Source organism: Malus domestica, chromosome 14 (genome assembly GCF_042453785.1).
Source record: "Malus domestica chromosome 14, GDT2T_hap1".
Taxonomy (NCBI): domain Eukaryota; kingdom Viridiplantae; phylum Streptophyta; class Magnoliopsida; order Rosales; family Rosaceae; genus Malus; species Malus domestica.
The window spans coordinates 8,626,142-8,645,400 of NC_091674.1; the positions used below are offsets into that span (position 1 = coordinate 8,626,142).

General features: G+C 36.1%; 1 protein-coding gene across 1 annotated transcript; it reads left to right on the forward strand.

The window, feature by feature from the left end:
* The first annotated feature begins 4,233 nt into the window (after nt 1-4,233).
* LOC103454452 (xylan glycosyltransferase MUCI21-like) lies at nt 4,234-9,084 on the forward strand. Its single transcript, XM_070811699.1, has 5 exons — nt 4,234-4,291; nt 7,514-7,546; nt 7,775-7,896; nt 7,963-8,467; nt 8,552-9,084. The coding sequence occupies exons 1-5, from the start codon at nt 4,234-4,236 to the stop codon at nt 9,082-9,084; spliced, it is 1,251 nt and encodes a 416-aa protein (XP_070667800.1).
* Nucleotides 9,085-19,259: the final 10,175 nt, after the last annotated feature.

Below are 19,259 nucleotides of genomic sequence, written 5' to 3' on the forward strand. Positions count from 1 at the left end.
TGGAAACAAATCGTCGAACAACCCTCTGAGGCAATGATGAACCCATATCTTTCAATGATTGTAGCAGAAGAACCTTCAGGACCAACTACGACATCAAGCCAAATATGGCGATGATACCATATTAATCTCTGAGGAAATAGAATACTAGCATAATGGAAGATCTATGAAACTGAGAGATGATATCGAAGGACGGAAGAGAGAGAGAGAGAAAGACTTATTATATTTTTTTATTAACAACACACTGAAGCTTAGAGCAATACATTTCAGGTTATATAGTATTCTCAACTTCTATTCTATTAAAAAAATACCCTTTAACTATCTCTACTTATCATAACAATATTAACTAAGCTCTAAGCTTGACACTTGTCAGCTATTATTTAGGTGCTTGTGCCGTGGGTTTCCTCTTCCAAGGTTGTGAATCCTTTAAACCAAAAGGTTTGCCATGCTTATGTGAATGAGCAAATGATTGGCTAGTCGTTAATGTAAGTGGATTGGCAAGGTTGGTGTCCCAGGCCTTAAGGAAGGAAGTCTGTTGTACATTCAGTACATCCATCTTTGCAGGCACATTCATAGCTGGCATATGTGATCTTGTCACTCGCACTAGATCGATGAAAGTATCTAGCATGCTTTGAGCTATGCTCTAAAGATTTAATATGCGCTGCACTTCAGTTTCAGATTGAGCGGTGCGAGGATCTAAATGAGGCAAAGTGGGAGTCATCCACGATAATTCGTGTCATTCTTCAAGAACGTTGATGTTCTTATCTCCCTCTAATGACGGGAAGACTGTCTTATAGAAGTGACAATCCGTGAAATAAGCGGTAAACAGATCGCCTGTCAAATGTTCTAAGTAATAAATAATCGAAGGAGAATCATATCCGACATTGATTCCTATCCTTTGTTGAGGCCCCATTTTTGTACATAAGGACGACGAAATCGGCACATAGACTGCACAACCAAAAACGCGTAGATGCGATATGTCAGGTTCGTATTCAGTATCCAATTGAATGACGCTATATGGTTAGATCACAATAGGCCTCGGGTGAACCAATATGGCCGGGTGCAATATTGCATGGCCCCAAGCAGCGATTGGGAGCTTGGTACGTATGACCAACGATCGAGCAATCATTTGTAAGCGCTTAATGAATGCCTCTGCCAGGCCGTCTTGTGTGTGAACATGGGGTATAGGATGTTCAACTTCAACCCCAACCGACATGCAATAGTCATCAAAAGTTTTAAATGTGAATTTTTCAGCATTATCTAATCGAATAGATTTGATAGGATAATCAGGGTGGTGAACCCTAAGGTTGATAACCTGAGCCAACAATTTGGAGAATCCAACGTTCCTTGTTGATAATAAGCACACGTGTGACCAACGTGTGGAAGCGTTAACCAAAATCATAAAATATCTAAATGGTCCACATGGAGGGTGAATAGGTTCATAAATGTCCCCGTAAATCCTTTGTAGAAAAATATGAGGATTCAAACGAATCTTGTCATAAGAAGGCTTGATAATAAGCTTTCCCATGGAACAGGTTTGACATGTGATTCCTTGAATTGAACCTAAACTTCGGGTTAGTAGATGCCCATGTGTTGATTTGAGGATATGTCGCATCATTGTTCGTCTAAGGTGTCCCAAACGATCATTCCAAAGTGTAATTTCGTGTGCGGTCCTAAAGGTAGAGCCGGCCACATAGTGGCTTTCTATGGGGCGTATGGTCGTAGCATACAAACCACTTGGGATATGCTTTATCTTCTTTAGAATACGCTTCTGGCTATATTCGTAGGAAGTTATGCACAAAAATTCAACTCTGTTTTCTACATAGGTTTCAGCGTGGTAATTATTATCTCTAATGTCCTTAAAACTCAACAATATTCTTCCGAAACGTGGAGAATAAAGCGCTCATCAATGGTCAAACTTGTACCATTGGACAACATTATACGTGCCTTATTATATCATTCGATCAGGTTGGAAGGGCCTGAGAGGGTTGTCATATGTGCATTGTTAGGTATGAAGTTTGTGAAATAGATGTGTAGATGTGTTCACACGGTGTGCGTGGTTACATTATCTGCTAAACAACTAACTTCCTCGCTAGTCATACCTAGAATGAAAATTAATTTGAATCGGTCACATGCATAAAAGTTGTAAAAACAAATATCCATTCAAAATAATTTTAAGTATTCAAGGATGGTAAGTAATTAAAAACTTAATATCCAAAAATAAATTACCAACAAATAATCCAAACATAAAGGAAAATTGTTCAAAATTAAACCAAAAACACAAGGGGTTCGGCCACTAGGTGGAATTTAGCCTCAATGTCTAAATTTCAACTAGAAAAATAGTTTATGTCTAAGATTCTAATCTTCCATAGGGGTGATAGCCTCTTGAAAGTTAGAAACCTCCACTTGGTATTCTCCAGTTCGTCCACTTGATGTGGTGGCTTCTGGCCACCCCTACCATGCCTATGTTGGCGTTTTGGGTGCTTGCTTGTGATATAGTGTGCTTTAGGCACATCAGTCGCCCCAGTAGGTGAAGCTTGATGATTTTAAATCAACAGCTGATTCTGCTTTTCAGCGAAAAGTATAACAGAGATCAAATCCGAAAACTTAGTGAACTTCTGAGCTCTATATTGTTGCTGCAGGACAATATTAGTAGCAAAGAAGGTTGAATAGATTTTCTCTAGGAGATCCTCTTTGGTCAAGGTCTCGTTACAGAACTTGAGAAGTGATCGGATTCAACAAACTTCATAATTATACTTATTTACGGACTTAAAGTCTTGGAAGCGTAAATGCTACCAATCATGTCTTGTTTCAAGCAAGAAGATGTCCTTTTGGTGATCAAAATGATCATCCAAAGCGACCCATAGTGCATGTGGATCCTTCTCAACAAGGTACTCGGTTTGCAGTGCGTCATGAATGTCTTTAGATGAAGATCATGGCAGTGGCTTTCTCAGCTTCGCCAATTAGATTGTCTGTCTCATCTTCAATGGCGGGACGCAAATTCTTTGCAATGAGGTGGAGCTTCACATCTTGGACCCATTTGAGGTAGTTCCTTCCAGAGACCTTCGAAGCGGTAAAGTCGAGTTTGTTCAAATTCGACATGTTCCTATCACAAAATAAATGGACAATATGTGATTAGTGTGATGGAGAAGAATATCAATCCATTCACATAAGAGTAGAACATTCAGGTTCTAATAGACATGTATTTGTTTCAATTTGCATGAAAAAAATCTTCGGGTTTTCATGGGTGATGTTTTTAAGGAAAACTTCAGGTTTTCAAACAAGACATGTTTCTTTTCAAACAAGACATGTTTCTAGAAACTTCAGGTTTTGAAATAATTATGAACTTCAGGTTCATATGTTCCTGCAGACAAACACAAATATATATACAAAAATATGCAACAATAAAATATGCAAATAGAACTTCAGGTCTATAATTATAATTGAATTAATTATTTGGTCTTCGGGCTAAATTAAAGTGTGGGTGAAAAAAATTATAAAACCCAAAAGTACCTAAAAAAAGAGGCAATAAACACTCGGGGCCCAAAATAATGGGCTAAAGCCCACGAGTGGGTTGGAAAAAATTAAGTCGTGAGGTCCAGGCCCAAACTTGGGTTGGAATGGAAGGATCAAGCCAAATGGTTTCAGGCCCAAGGTAGCAAACGGGCTACCAAGGAAAGCTAGGCCTAAAATAGGCCTAAGCGAGGGCGTTGATCTAATGTGGCAGGGAGCACAGATGCACTAGCGAGGCTGGGATCTGGTGTGTTGCAGCACAAGAAGTCCACATCAGTCGTGTGGGCTGGGTTCCACTGCAACGGGGACATGGGGACACTAAAGCCCAATTGGGCTGGTGTTGCGAGTGGGTTGAAAGAATGAGGTTTGCAGTAGGCTGCAACATGCAAACCCAAAAACCAATGCTAGATTTTAGATTGGGCCGAGAATAACCAAAGCCCAAGAAGGCTGGGTCTTTGGACTAGAAAAACATCCCAGCCTTGTGCTAGGTGTGCTCGCCGAGGAAGAACACCGGACCTGTCACTTCTGGCGACAATCTGGGGTTATGGTTCACCGTAGAACCTTTTCCCAGTTGACAGAGAGTGAAATCGCGACATCGACAAACCAAGAAACCTTGGGTTCGAGTTAAGGTTTTCGAACTCCAACAAGATTACGAAAATCTTAGCCACGATTTTGATGGGGACTAGTTCAGGTCGTCCAGAAAGGCAGTCGTGGTGGCCGGGCATGGCTGCAGGCTATGCTTTTGTCAGAAAATCAGTGGTGAAGTCGGTGATGGCGTCAGGTTCTGGGTTTGGAGACTAGAAGGCTCCATGGTCTCGGCTTGCTCGTAGGTGTGGGTTTGAAGAACCCTAGAAAAAAAAATTATTTTTTTCTTTATTTCCATAGTATAATTCAATGCATATTGACAAGTAATTGAATGCATGAGCAGATATAGGATGCAATTCATGGAAAATATAATTCACATAATTCAACAATTATGGATATAATGCATACACAAGTTATGTTGAATCTAAAATTCGAACCTAAAGTTGGGTCATGCATTATGGTGAATGTTCATGCTATTAGGGCTACAAAAATATTGCGATAAAAACAGTTGTTTTGGAAGAACCTGATTGTGTGATGATATTGGTGAATTGGTTTGATGCAAAAAACTTTAACGTCAAATTCCTAAGTGCAACGGTATGATCTTGCTGATAACGTGTTGTGGCCTATTTTATCTAACAGGGGAAGAGGGCCGGCGGCACACAGAAAAAAAATAGAGAGATGTGTTTTTAGGGTTGTGTGTTATTCCCCCTACACAATGCCTTTATTTATAGTAATAAGAGAGAGAAGCAATCATTCTCCTCCAAGGAATACAAGTCTTAATATGAAAGAATAACTAGAATTAAATCTAATCTAGGATTTACACAATCACACTTAAATAAGAAGTTTACAACGAAAGCAATAAAAATACTAGTTGTCTTAATAAAAATATTTTTTTTAACAAACGATATTATCTACATTAAAGGGGTGGGGGAGTGGGTTAAGTCTCACAATGAGCTAGTAATAATGTGGTTCAAATTTGCCTTTGACGTGAATCAAACCTAAAACCTCTCACTTACAAGTGAAAAGGAATACCACTAGTGAGAGGCTAAGCTCACCCTCTCCCTCCTTAGTGTAGATAATATCATTTGTTAACAAAATAAAAAACTCAGAGTATTTCATACTCAAGCGCCCCTAAAAATTTTGGGCTTGAAAAAATAGGGTGAATACCTAATTAATTAGCTACTAAGAAATCAGTATTTGAGAAGTAAATTAGCAAACACATGAATAGCAGTTAAGCAGTACAAGTGAACTATTTATAGCTTTGATTGCAGGCTAAGGTTACTGTTCAGGTTTAACCAAATAACCACTAAACTAAGCTTCAAAATTAACAATTGGTTAATAGCCTAGCACACCCATAACTTGCTAACACCAACATGTTTATTTTGAAACATAAGTTATGGATAGATTTGTCTTCTTTCCTTTTTAGATGGTTTGTTGGTGGTAAATTCAATCATTGGGCGTGCTTAATTTAAATCAATCTTGATGGCATACCCTAAACTCTAAAGGCAAATTCGAATCAAATTATTATGGCTAACTCATTGTAAAGTTTAGCCCATTCATTCATCCCTTAATCTAGATAATATCAAATGCATTAAAAATAAAAAAAAACTAATCCAAGCAATTTACAGAGTTGCTTGCTTATACATTAAGATTTTATTAGTTATAACTTCCTGCATAAACAAAATGTGTACACACAGGTATACATGAGCGTTCAAGCGCTAATGTGCTAGTAACTTAAAACATAGCTAATCACACGTAATCTAAAATGGTCATTGTTTAGATCATTATTAAACGATCAACCCTGCAAAAAAATCAATGAATAGCAATCTAGATTGTAGATTGTATAATTTTTAAGTAATCGTTCATAGATCACTAATTTAAACCATTTACCTATTTGATTCTCATCAGTAAATTTTAGTGTTTATCAATTTGACTAATATTGGGAAAGAATAATCTATGCATTAAGACTTGAAAAATGACACGTGGTGGGTCTAGTGGTTAGGGTTTTCCTCTTTAACCAATTGCATATTGGGTTTCAAACTCTCCCCAACCCCCCCTCCCGCTCCGCTCTCCCTTTCCTGTAAATTAGAAGAGTAATGTTACAAAGACCACATTTCTATATCACATTAGTGTTATGTGCCAAGTGATCCAATGAGATAAATTCATTAATTCTCATGGTATAAACACATCACTTGCCACATAAAATAGTACACAAAAGGTAGTACAAAAAAATGATCTTCCCAGCATTTTCCAAATTAAAATATATAGTAATGTTGCTTGTACTGAAAAACACAAGCCCACCAATAGTCCCTATTTCCCTCTCCCGAAGCTACATAGTATATTTTTATTTTTTTGGTAGAATGTATATATGAACGACAAATTAGTGCACCAATTAATAGTAATTGTCTTTCCTAACAACAAATACAGATCTTATAATAAGAAGAGCATGCATTAAGCATTTGTATATATATATATATATATATATATATATATATATATATATATATATATATATATATATATATATATATATATATGTATATGTATACAAATCATCAACATTTGTCTAGGTTTAAGTGTCTTTCCTACACATTAACCCAAAGCTTAGGCATAAGAAAATGGTACAATATCTGCGCAATCACCAGAGGAAGAAATGCAAACAGAAATATCTCACAGAAGATGAAGAGTATTGTCACACCTTCCTAATTTTCTGTGTTTGCAAAAGAAAAAGGCCCAGGTTTCTCTCTTTCTTCTTCCTCTCTCTTTTCTTGTAACTTCATATTTTTAAGCCCTCATCTCATTTACTCTAACACCGGTTTGTCTCTTTTACGTAAGTCTTTCTCTCGTGTTGGTCTCCCTAGAATTCTATTTCCATTATTTATTTATATTCTTGTTTTGTTATTTAACATGTAGTTGCGATTGGTTTTTGTAGCTTCAACAAAATTATCTTCTTCAATCTCTAAGGGTTAGTACTCTCCTTATCCATTCTCTTTATATTGTTTGTGTAATTGTTAAATATTCAATTTAAAGTGGAGATTGTCTGGTACATGCTAGCAGACCGACCTAACTCTTATTTATCTTTATTTGTCAAACTTGTCTTTTTAAAATAAAATAAAAACATTTGTTAATGGCTATTCTTTTTTACGGCTTAAGTGGGCCCTTTGGTGATTTTAAATTCTTGTGATTGCAAGTTATTAGTAAAAGGCCGAGCTAAATCGAATATCAATGTTCTTAAGCTTGGCTCTTGTTTAACTTTTTCAAATTCGAGCTGGGCTTGACTTGCTTCTTATACGAGCTGAGTTCTCGATGCCAAATTCCAAAGAAAACATAGTTGTGATTATTGTCGGTTTTATTTTGTAATTTGTTTTGTAGTTCCAGTTTATTTATATTAACATGTAGTTGTAACTGGTTTTTATAGATTCAAGAGAATTATCTTCTTCAATCTCTATGGGTAAGTACTCTCTTCTTCCTTTTTCTTTAGCTTATTGGTGGGCTAACACTTCTTTTTTCAATCATACGCTCCTTCTGAGTTAGAAAAAGTGTTGTATTCAGTTTGAACAACTCATTACCTATTAGCAGCCCCACCTAACTCTCGTTTCTCTATCTCCCAAACTTAAATCTTTTGTAATATTTTATGTTCTATAATAAAACTGAATTGCAATATCTCGTTTGGCTACAGGAATGATAATATGTGACAGAAGCAGTTTCCGATCTGATATTTGTATCATGAAAGGGGATGTAAGAACACACTCGGCCTCCTCTTCTAACTTTGTGTACAAATCCACACACAGAACTAGCTTCATAAATTACGTTGCAAGCATTCTTAAGGAGAAGGAAGAAGAAGAAACTGTCGAAGAACTCCAACACGAAAAGATCAAACCGTATACCCAAAAATGGGAAAAGAGTACGATGGACACCATCACTGAATTAAACCTCATTGCAAAGAAAGACAGTTTGATGAGCATGCAACTCGAGTGTGACGTTCAACATGAAGTTCCAGCCGTGTTCTTCTCAACGCCGGGCTATACGGGTAACTTTTTTCATGAATTCAACGATGGAATTTTGCCGTTGTACATAACATCCCAGCACTTGAGCAGCAAGATTGTGTTTGTCATTCTTGATTTACATGATTGGTGGCTCACGAAATATGGAAATATCCTTTCACAGCTGTCAGATTATGCAATGATAGATTTTGATGAAGATACGAGAACTCATTGCTTCCCTGAGGCCATTGTTGGTTTGAGAATTCATCAAGAGTTGAGTATAAACTCTTCACTGATGGAGGGAAATAAGAGCATTATCGATTTCAGAAATCTTCTAGACCAAGCTTACCTCCCTCGAATCCATTCCCTAATTCGTGAAGAGGAGGAACGTAAAGCGTAAGAGAAGTTCTTTGAGTCTATGTACCACACATGGAAAATCCCTTTCAAAGTGGGGATGAAAGTGCATAAAACAGTACATCAACTGAAGAAGCCTACACTCGCGATCATGTCTAGAAACGGATCGAGATCAATAATGAATGAGAGCTTCTTGGTGAAAATGGCTGTGAAAATAGGGTTTCACGTCGAAATTTTGAGGCCGAAGCGCACCACAGAACTAGCGAAGATTTATCGGGTCCTGAACTCAAGCGATGTTATGATAGGAGTTCATGGAGCTGCAATGACACATTTTCTTTTCATGAGGCCTGGCTCAGTTTTTATCCAAATTATTCCAATCGTAACTGCATGGGCAGCAGAGGAATATTATGGTGCACCTGCAAAGAAGCTTGGTTTAAAGTACATTGGCTATGAAATTCTTACCACAGAAAGCTCACTGTATGATAAATATGAATTAGATGATCCCGTTCTTGCAGATCCAACTAAAGTGACAGAACAAGGATGGCAAATCACAAAGAAGATATATCTGCAATGTCAAACTGTGAGATTGGATCTCATAAGGTTTAGGAAGCAGTTGGTTGAAGCTTATGATTACATCATTGATAGAATATGACTTTTATGTAAAATATTATAATTGTAAATCAATACTAGTACAGCAATCTTCCTTAAGCATCAATGTATTTATCAAAGGGATTTGCCCTCAAGAAAGTCAATGGCTATGCTTTTATGGGGCTAATTGGGTCCTTTAGCCATATAAAATTCTTTTCATTACAAGAAGAATGGGAAATGTTCAAATTGGTCAAATTAATTTAATCCAAACTGTTACTGTGAAATGAAATATTATTTTTAGGGAGAATGTGTCAATCAGAGAAATAAATTAACAGAAGGGACTGAGATAAAATAATGTAATTCAATAATTGATAAATGATAAAATCTAACCTTGTTAGAATTTAAATTTTTTTAGGTTAAAATGTTTAAAAATAAAAATTAAGATAACACATCAAAAAATCTATTATTGTGCAATCAAATTACTATGTAATAAACATATAGCCTCAAATACCATCAAAAAGATATACAGCCTCCATTAAAAGATCCTATTGCTGGTGAATTGTTCTCTGCTTCAAGGAGAGTTATACAAGCAGTGAGTTTTCTGTTCCAGTCTTGATTCTTCTTTACTCTTTAGAGTCAAAATTTTGGTCTTGGTGGTTAATATATGTTTTTATATTTTTTTCTTAGTCCCCTGACTAAGTGTTATCTTTTTGTTTTTTGTTTTTGTTCAAATGTTGGAAGTTTGTAACCATTAAGTTGCATGTTGTCTTTCTTGAGAGAGGTGTTGTCAAGAGTCAAGACTAGGTTCGCCTTGAAAATTTTTGGGTAGGGCCTACAATGATCTTAGTGCCGTTTCTTACTAGCTACTTGTGCTGGGAATTCTTTAGATGTGTACATTCTTGTGTTTTGGCTAGCTGAAAAAGGGTGATGGTAGGAGATCTGGTAGCACATAAATATAAGAAATGATTAAAACTACTTACATCTCTTCAGTAGAGCTCCGCAAATCACTCGTAGAGTTCTCTAGAAATTTTAAGTTTGTTTGAATGTATTTTTCATAGATTGATTGAATGTACAAGAGGGGATATATAATGAGGTCAAAGGTTACAAGCAACCCTACCTCGGCAAATCCTACTAACCCGGTAAACCTTAAAGTTGTCATTCCTTAATTAAGGGAGTGCAACAAGTAGCTAGCATACAACTATCAACAAGTCATCTAAATGTCAATCTTCCTCAAATTAAGGGATTAGACTTAATAGAGAATCCCATGGAAAGAGTAAACATAAAATCTGGCAGTATCAGTCACCCCATATCGTCTAATATCCATATGCAGCATCAGTCATATGCAACATCAGTCATATGCAGTATCAGTCATATGCAGCATTAGTCATATACAGCATCAGTCATATGCAACATCAGTCACCCCATATCGTCTAATAATCAATCAGTTGCAGAATCAGTCACCCCATATGTATGCAACATCAGTCATATGCAGCATTAGTCACCCCATATGTATGCAGCATCAGTTATATGCAGCATCAGTCACCCTCTATGTATGTAGCATCAGTTTTTCATTGTGATTCGAGGAAAAAATAGTGTTTAAATGACATGAAGAGGAAATGTGGGAAAAGGTGAATATGATAGTTTAAGATGATGGATTAAAAGTCGCAGAGTGGACTCCATATAGCACCTTACGATTGCGCTCTCATTTAACTATACTCTAATGCACATTTATCTTTGTACATATATGAAATTTTTATACTTTCATGATTTTCAGGATTGAAGGTGCTTAAGGTCAAGATTACTTAAGTACAAGACCAAAGCTCCAAGTTGGTATGTTGTCTTTAATGCTTCCAATTTACAATGACATATTATTAATGCTACCGCTAGCCAAATAATCATTGCATTTGAATAGTAATGATGAGTATGAAGTATTGTGCATGTATATGCTGAAAGCATGGTGGTTTTAATGTTAGATTATTGCAAATTTAGTATCTAGCATGGTGATTTTTGTATGATTTCTCTACTTTCTAGTACGTTTGTTTTAGCATCTAGTTGTTGTTGAGTTGGGATATGTGAATTTTTCAATTAAGCTTCTAGACGTTTTTGGTTGTTATATTATACATCTATCTTAACAATTTTACATATATATTCGTATATATATATATTTTCTATTACGGCAACCTATTGAAATATGTCAGAGTATGCAGCTCAATACTAGGATTGAAGTGATCTGATTTCATGGATTGACAATGGATTCGTAGTCGGGATCGCCTTAGTTCCAAATATTGAAAAAGGATCAAGTCATTTATTGACATTGCTTGTCACCATGTGAATGAGAATAATCAAATACCATGTCCTTGTAGAGTTAGCCACAACACATTTTTTTCACTTAGTTGAAGATGTTCATCTCCATTTGTTGAATTCCGGTATGGATATGAATTATGATAAATGGATATATCATGGGGAGCATATCCAACAAGTGCAAGGAGAATCTTCGATATCTATGAACAATGAGCCAACCAGTAACTCTAATGTCAACATGTTTAATATGATTGAGGATGTCTTTGAAGGAATAGATGATGATGATGATGATGAAGATACGAAGGGTGGTGATATGACCAATGCGCGGACGGATGTTGATACTTATGAGATGTTGCTTGGTGAAGGTCAAAAGGAACTATACCTTGGATGTAAGTAATATACAGTTTTGACATACGTCGTGGAGTTAATTCACACCAAAGTTGACAACCACATGACAAACAATGCAATCGATAAGATGTTAACAATGATGAAGAAGATGTGTCCCCAACCTAACAATGTTCCTAACTCATTTCGTGAGTGCAATAAGATATTGAAAAGTCTTGGATTGGGGTGTGAAAATATACATGCTTGCTACTATGATTGTGCACTATTTTATAAAGAACACAAAAAGAAAGATAGATGTCCAGTCTGTAATGAGCCAAGGTATAAGGATAGTCATTATGAGCAGAGGAAGAAAGTTCCAAGAAAAGTGTTGCGATACTTTCCACTTAAGCCAAGGCTACAAAGGTTGTTCATATCGAGACATACGAACGAAGACATGAGGTGGCACAAGGAGAAAAGAATCAATTATGGGAACACAATGAGGTATCCAGTATACTCGAGTGCTTGGAAAGAATTTGACCAAATGTACCCTAATTTTGCTCGAGACCCACGAAATGTCCGATTGGGCCTTGCGAGTGATGGGTTTACTCCTTATTCAGATATAAGTACGCCGTGTAGTATGTGGCCAGTTGTTGTATTTCCATATAATTTGCCCTATGGAAATGCATGAAAAAACCTTTTTCTTTTCTGACCTTATTAATTCCTGGACCAAAAGCACCTGGAAATGAAATTGATGTTTATTTGCATCCATTGATTGATGAGCTTAAGGAACTGTGGGAAAATGGTGTTCCAACCCATGATAAGATGACTGGGAGTACATTTAATTTACGTGCAGCTGTTATGTGGACCATTAACGACTTCCCGGCTTATGGAAATTTATCAGGTTGGAGCACTCATGACAAGTTGGCATGTCCAGTGTGCAATGAGGATGGATCTTACACTAAGTTGAGAGACAAGTATTGTCATATTGGGCACCGTCGTTACTTACCTATGAATCACTCATGGTGCAAAAATTCTCAACTCTTTAATGATCGCCGAGAGATAAGACATCGTCCCAGAGAATTCTCAGGTGATGACATACTTGATCAACATGATTCCCTTTTTACCTCGTACACTTGGCAAACATCGTACTAATATAGATAAGAAGAGGAAGCAGAATGCCGAAGAATTAAATTGGACAAGATTTTTTTTTTTTAGTTGGAATACTGGTCCAAATTGAAGATTCGGCATAATCTTGATGTTATGCATATTGAGAATAATATATTTGACTGTTTGATTGGGACATTGCTGAATACGGGGAAGTCGAATGATACCCTTAAGGCACGAATGGATTTACAAGACATGAATATTAGAGAGAGTTTACATTTGAAACTAAATGCACATAACACATTGGATAATCCTTTAGCTCAATATGTATTTAAGCCATATGAGCGTAAAGATTTCTTGCATTGGTTGAAATCAATTAAATTTTCAGATGGTTATGCAGCAAATATATCACATAAATTGAATGTGGATGAAGGAAGTATATTTGGTTTGAAGAGCCATGATTGTCATGTGTTGATGCAACATGTGCTTCCTGTGGGAATTCGAAAATATTTGAAAAAGCATATCTATGGTCCAATTGTTGAGTTTTCTAGTTTTTTTTCAACAAATATGTGCAAAGACTCTGATTCTTGTTTATACCATACTCAGGGCCTCCGTATTTAGACCTCGTATAAATACTTGGGAGACTCAAATGTAATTATATAATAAATGAAAGGGCAAATATGTAATAAGTGAGGAGCCCTTAGTCTATAAAAGGGAATCATCACCCTCTCAATCAAAGGGCCTCACATCCCCTAAACAGAGGTATCATCCTCACCACAGTCATTGCTCTCAAACTCTCTCTTTCTCTGGGGGACTCCCCCTCACACTTGTAACCCATACATACAGTTAGAGAGAAATACAATCAACATCAGTGTGGATGTAGCCCAAACATTAGGGTGAACCACGATACATCTTGTGTTCTTTACTTTCTTGCAGATTCACGGTCGGATTTACGTTGTTCCAAGACCTCTCCGGTCTTGTGCATCAACAACTGTTACTGATCTTGACAAGTTGGAAGAAGACATTGTCCTTATATTGTGCAAACTAGAAAAAATTGTGCCGCTTGCATTCTTCGTTCTCATGGTTCACTTAGCAGTGCACTTACCACGCGAAGCAAAATTGGCAGGACCAGTCAGATATCGATGGATGTATCCTATAGAAAGGTAAATGGCCATGATGTTTCTGTTAGTTGCATAAGTTTTTTTATTTCTACGTACTAACAATTGTTCATTTATCTAGATTGTTGGGTTCATACAAGAAATATGTTCGTAACAAAGCTCGTCCTGAAGGCTCTATTGTAGAAGCACACTTGACATACAAGTCTTCAACGTTTTACTCAATGTATTTATGTGAAGTTGAGATTGAATTCTCCCGACCAGAAAGAAACGACGATGGTAATAATCCCAATGCGCTCATTTCAGTGTTTCCTCAAAAAGCACGTCCATTTGGTGCTCATGTAATGGTTCAACTTTCAAGGGAATATATAGAAGTGGCTTATTGGTATATCTTAGATAATTGCGACGAAATAGAAGACTTCAGAAAGTATGTGATAGTAATAGTTAAACATTTATTTAAATAATTATAATTCCACAACTTTCACTTACATTTTATTTATTTATGCACTGAGCATATCGAGATTTTGGAAAGAGATAGTCATGCTAATGTACAACAAAGGTATAGACAGTTGTTTCCGGAATGGTTTAGGCAGCGGGTCACGTCATTGTATTATCAAGAGCCTAGACTGGTTAGTGAAAAGATTTTTTCATTAGCCCAAGGTCCAGATCAACGTATTGTCCAATACACAGGTTGGATTATGAACGGCATTTGGTCAGACATGTTGATCAAAATCGTACAACACAGAACAGTGGGGTTATGACGCCGAGGTTGCATAATGGTGAAATATGTAACTTTTATGGCATCTTAGTTAATGTCATTAAAGTACAATTTACTAGAGGTTTTAAGGTGATTCTTTTCAAATGTCATTGGTACAATACAGATACAAAAGGTAAAAAAATTATACGGGATTATCATCTTACATCATTGAATGTAAATAATCGTTGGTACGATGGTGATCCGTATGTGTTAGCTAAACAAGCACCTCAAGTATTTTATATTGATGACTTAAAATTGGGTCATCCATGGAAAGATGTGCAAAAGATACAACATAGACACATTTGGAATGTTGCTGAGAAAGATGATGATGAGGATGAGGAGGACAATGCCACTGACAAAGACGATGATGAGTATGTAGATGAAACTAAAAATTCTACAAGGCGGGTCCATAATGATGATGATGTTGATCCTGAATCTTTTGATATTAACAATGAGGAGGTTCGAAGAATGCTAGGGCTACAAAGGGATAAGGATGAGGAGGAAGAAAATGACGAGAAAGAGGATGATGAGGAGGAGAATGTTGGAACCAATGATACTAATGATGATTACAATTGATGACTATGGTGAGATCTATGCATTATAAATTAATGTTTATTATCCTACAATAGTAAATATATTTGCCTGTCATTTTACAAATAGTCACTATGCTTATAATGGTTTGTGTTTGTATATATTAATATTTTGGTTGTGTTATTTACTTTTATGTTTCATATTTAGATGGCAACTTCTATACAACGAGGAAAGAGGGTGAAGCAGGTGAGGGATCCATTAACTCCTCCTCCAAATGATGCATTTGTACCGCCACCACCACCCCCTTCGCCACCTCCTCCGCCGCCACCACCACCTGCACCTCCGCGAGGAAAAAGGGTGAAGCGGGTGAGGGATCCCTTACCTCTTCCTCCAAATGATGCACTTGCACCTCCTCCACCAACACCTCTTCCATCACCACAAGGCACATTCGCCAACAAACACTAACCCAGGTAAGAAAGGTTACAATTATTTAATTTTTCCTTATTAACGTAGTTTTAAACAACACATTACATTGACTAAAGATACGTATATTTTTCTAGAAACAGATTTTGATTTTTTTGCAAAAAAGATGACTCGTGGAAAGTCATGTGGGAAAGGCGTCCATGATATTTTGGAGGCCAATAATGGGCTGAAGATGTCAATCATCTTTGATTTTAAACATCAAGTTCCAAGTGATCCAATTGTGTCAGGTTTTTCACTCTGAGATAGGGAATATTGTTCGGACTTATTCATCGATTTACTATGAGAGATGGTTTAAGGTACCAGCTTCAGAAAAGAAGAAACTGCAAGAGAAGTTGCTTGTGAGTTTTGAATTTAATTCAATTTATTCATTGTAATTTCAAGCACTCACTTGCATATATTTATGTTTAACAATAGGTATTGATTGTTGTGGACTTATCCCATCCGAAGATTATTGAATATGTTGACAAGAAGATGGCAAAGTTGTACTATCAGTTTAGGCATCGGTTGCATCTACACTACTTGTCATGTGGAACACCTATGAGAGGACAAGCTAAGCTTCCAAATGATATGGTATGGAATGGGAGACCAAAAAGTCATTGGAATTGGTTATGTGATAAAGTTTACAATTCTACACTCTAGCTCTTGCATTCTAGCTCTTACCTTAAATGCTTCTTCATTTTCATTTTAGTTGTAGGCTAGTTAATCCTTACAAAGTGAAATGCATAGACATTTTTTGTGTTCGTTCTTTAAATTCAGTATTTATGGCTAAAATTTATGCATCTTGCTTTGTTACTTTTTGTTTCGTATTTTCCTTTTATTTATTGAGATTTTCCCTGTCTTGTAGTTGGTGGCTTTATTCATCCGATTTGTTCTTATGGAACTCATCTGCTTAGTGTCATTTTGCAGGCCACCGATTAGTGTTTCAACTGTTTGTTTTAAATGAATTTTGTTTCTTTGAGTGTGATTAAGATCTCATGCTGTTTGTCTATAACATTTATATTTTGTTAGGATAGGATTTATGTATCTTAGCTTACTTGGCCAAACAGCCGCACACTTTTTTACTTGTAATTTTCAAATCTGCTCAAACACCTATTTAATTAGGTTAGAATTAGGAATATGCAGCATCAGTCATATGCAGCATTAGTCACCCCATATCGTCTAATCAATCAGTATGCAGCATCAGTTATGCAACATCAATCACCCAATATCGTCTAATAATCAGTCAGTATGTAGCATCAATCACCCTATATATATACAGCATCAGTCATCCTATATTGTCTAATAATCAGTCACCCCATATGTATGCAGCATCAGCCACCCCATATTGTCTAATAGTTTCGATAGCCATATTTGAAATAAAAATATCCTAACATGTATTAATGAATTTCACCTTGTGGTTAAATTGATTGTTACTTCTTTACACTTAGGTAATTTTGAGTAAAAATCTGAAGTTTGTTGATTGTTACTTCTTGACACTTAGGTAATTTGGAGTTAAAATTTAATGTTTGAAAATGGTTATCATATACTCATCTGACTAACTGTGTTAGCCTAATGCCCTTGGTAGAAGAAAGAGTATCTTCCATTCAATTTCATTCCATTCAATTTCATTAAGCTTGGTGTTTATATGTTTCTCTCTCCTTAGCTTGTGATGTTTCTAACATTGTTGACCGAGAGAATATAGAAGGTGAGGTGAGATGGCCCTCTAAGGTGAATGAATATGTACAACTGAAATACATGACGTTATATATGACAAGTTTGAGTGCTTGAAACTTTCCAAATTGTACACATGTATAGCTAACTAAATCTTCTTTTATATGTAATGTACCAAATGTGTAATGTAGGAGCTTTCAAAGGAAAATGTTGTTAATAGGAAGAAACAAAAGTATCACCACAAAGGAAGGGCAAGGCCATTTATCCAACATGCTAGGAAGGCCCAGATGGTAATGAAATTAAATTACTTATTATACTCATTATGGAATTTACATATTCTAATGTATGTTTCTGCATTATTGAGCAGAAAGGAAATCCAATATCTGTGATTGACAATTGGGGGGCTCTCCATAAAGACAAGAATGGTCAGTGGATAAATGATGTTGCTCGGGACAAATATGTAAGTCATTCACGGACTTATCATTTGTGTCGTTTTAAGGGAGATAGAGATTAAAAAAAAATCAAATTTGACATGATACAACTTAGGAAACACAAATAAAGTGAACATGCAAGATTGAATAGAAAAAAAACTTAATACAACTAGCTAGAAGATGCAAGGTTATACCTAACATACATTCAAACATAAACTACTTTAAAGGTTATACGTTGTATGTTGCCTAATCCTATGTAAAACACATTGAAGCATAAACTACAAAATCATATGTAAAGACAGTTTATACCTAATGGTTTGCTTCTACATCAGTTCAGGATCACATCCAAGTATTTAAGTGGTGTTTTCTTAAGCATATTGTGGTTGATTTGTTTGAAACAAAAGAAACTTATTTGTTTGTATTTTAATATGAAAGGATAACATGAAGAAAAAGAAGAATGAAGTTAGGGAGAAACTAATCCAAAAAGCGTCTGAGGGTACTATATTTGATTCCATACAAGTACCATTGGAAGATGAATTTGGAATCATGGCTGAGAACCTTGGAAGGAAGGGAAAATCTGTTAACAGTGTAGGTCTTTTCCCTCGTACGGATACCTTTAGTTGTGTTTCTTCTATGGCTTCAAGTTCTGAGTTAACTGAGTTGAGAGATCAGATCAAGATTCTATCAAATGGTTTCCTCAAATTGCAACAGGAAAATGAACAGTTGAGAGCTCAGTTGGATTTACAAAATGATGATGAAACCTTGGCATAAAAAATTATGGCTTTTTTTGCTGCAAGTCAGGGGAAGACCAACAACAACTCGGAGGAATCTGGTGCATCTAGTGAAAATGTATATCCAGAATTGGAAGAACATGACTCGGAAGAAGAATGATTTCGATAGTTATGTCTTTTGTATTAGTTAAGTATGCACATGGTAGACCTTTTGTTAGCACCTCAATGTGTCTTAGACTTTTCTTTTGTTAGTTAGTACCTTAAAAGGTCCATGTAGGCCTTGGTACCCTTCTTCACAAATTGCTATTATTAAGATAGGTCACCATGGGTTAGATTGATTTTGGGATGTTTATGTTATTTTGTTGGATGTATAGTTGTTGAACATATTCGAACTTATGCTGTTTAATTGTTGATTAATGAAAATGGGAAGTATTACCTTATAATTGTTATGAATTGCTATTCTAGATTACAAAACACAAATAAGTAATGGATTCGTCAAATATTATTCCTAAATAGTTATTTGATTATAACATATGTGACATAAGCCGCTTCACCCATCAGAAGAATATGTGACGATTTCAGTGTCACTTAGTGTAATTATATAATTCTGGGATCATATTGAGTGACCCAAAAAGCATCACTTATAAGTCTGATATGAGACAAAAAACATAGGTCATTGAATTTTGTATTTTGTGACGCTAATTTCGTCACATGTTAGAATAATAAGTGACGAAAGAAGCATCACGTAAAAGGAAAATATGTGGCGACTCTAATATTCGTCACTTAAACTATCGGTGATGCTGTATAGGTGA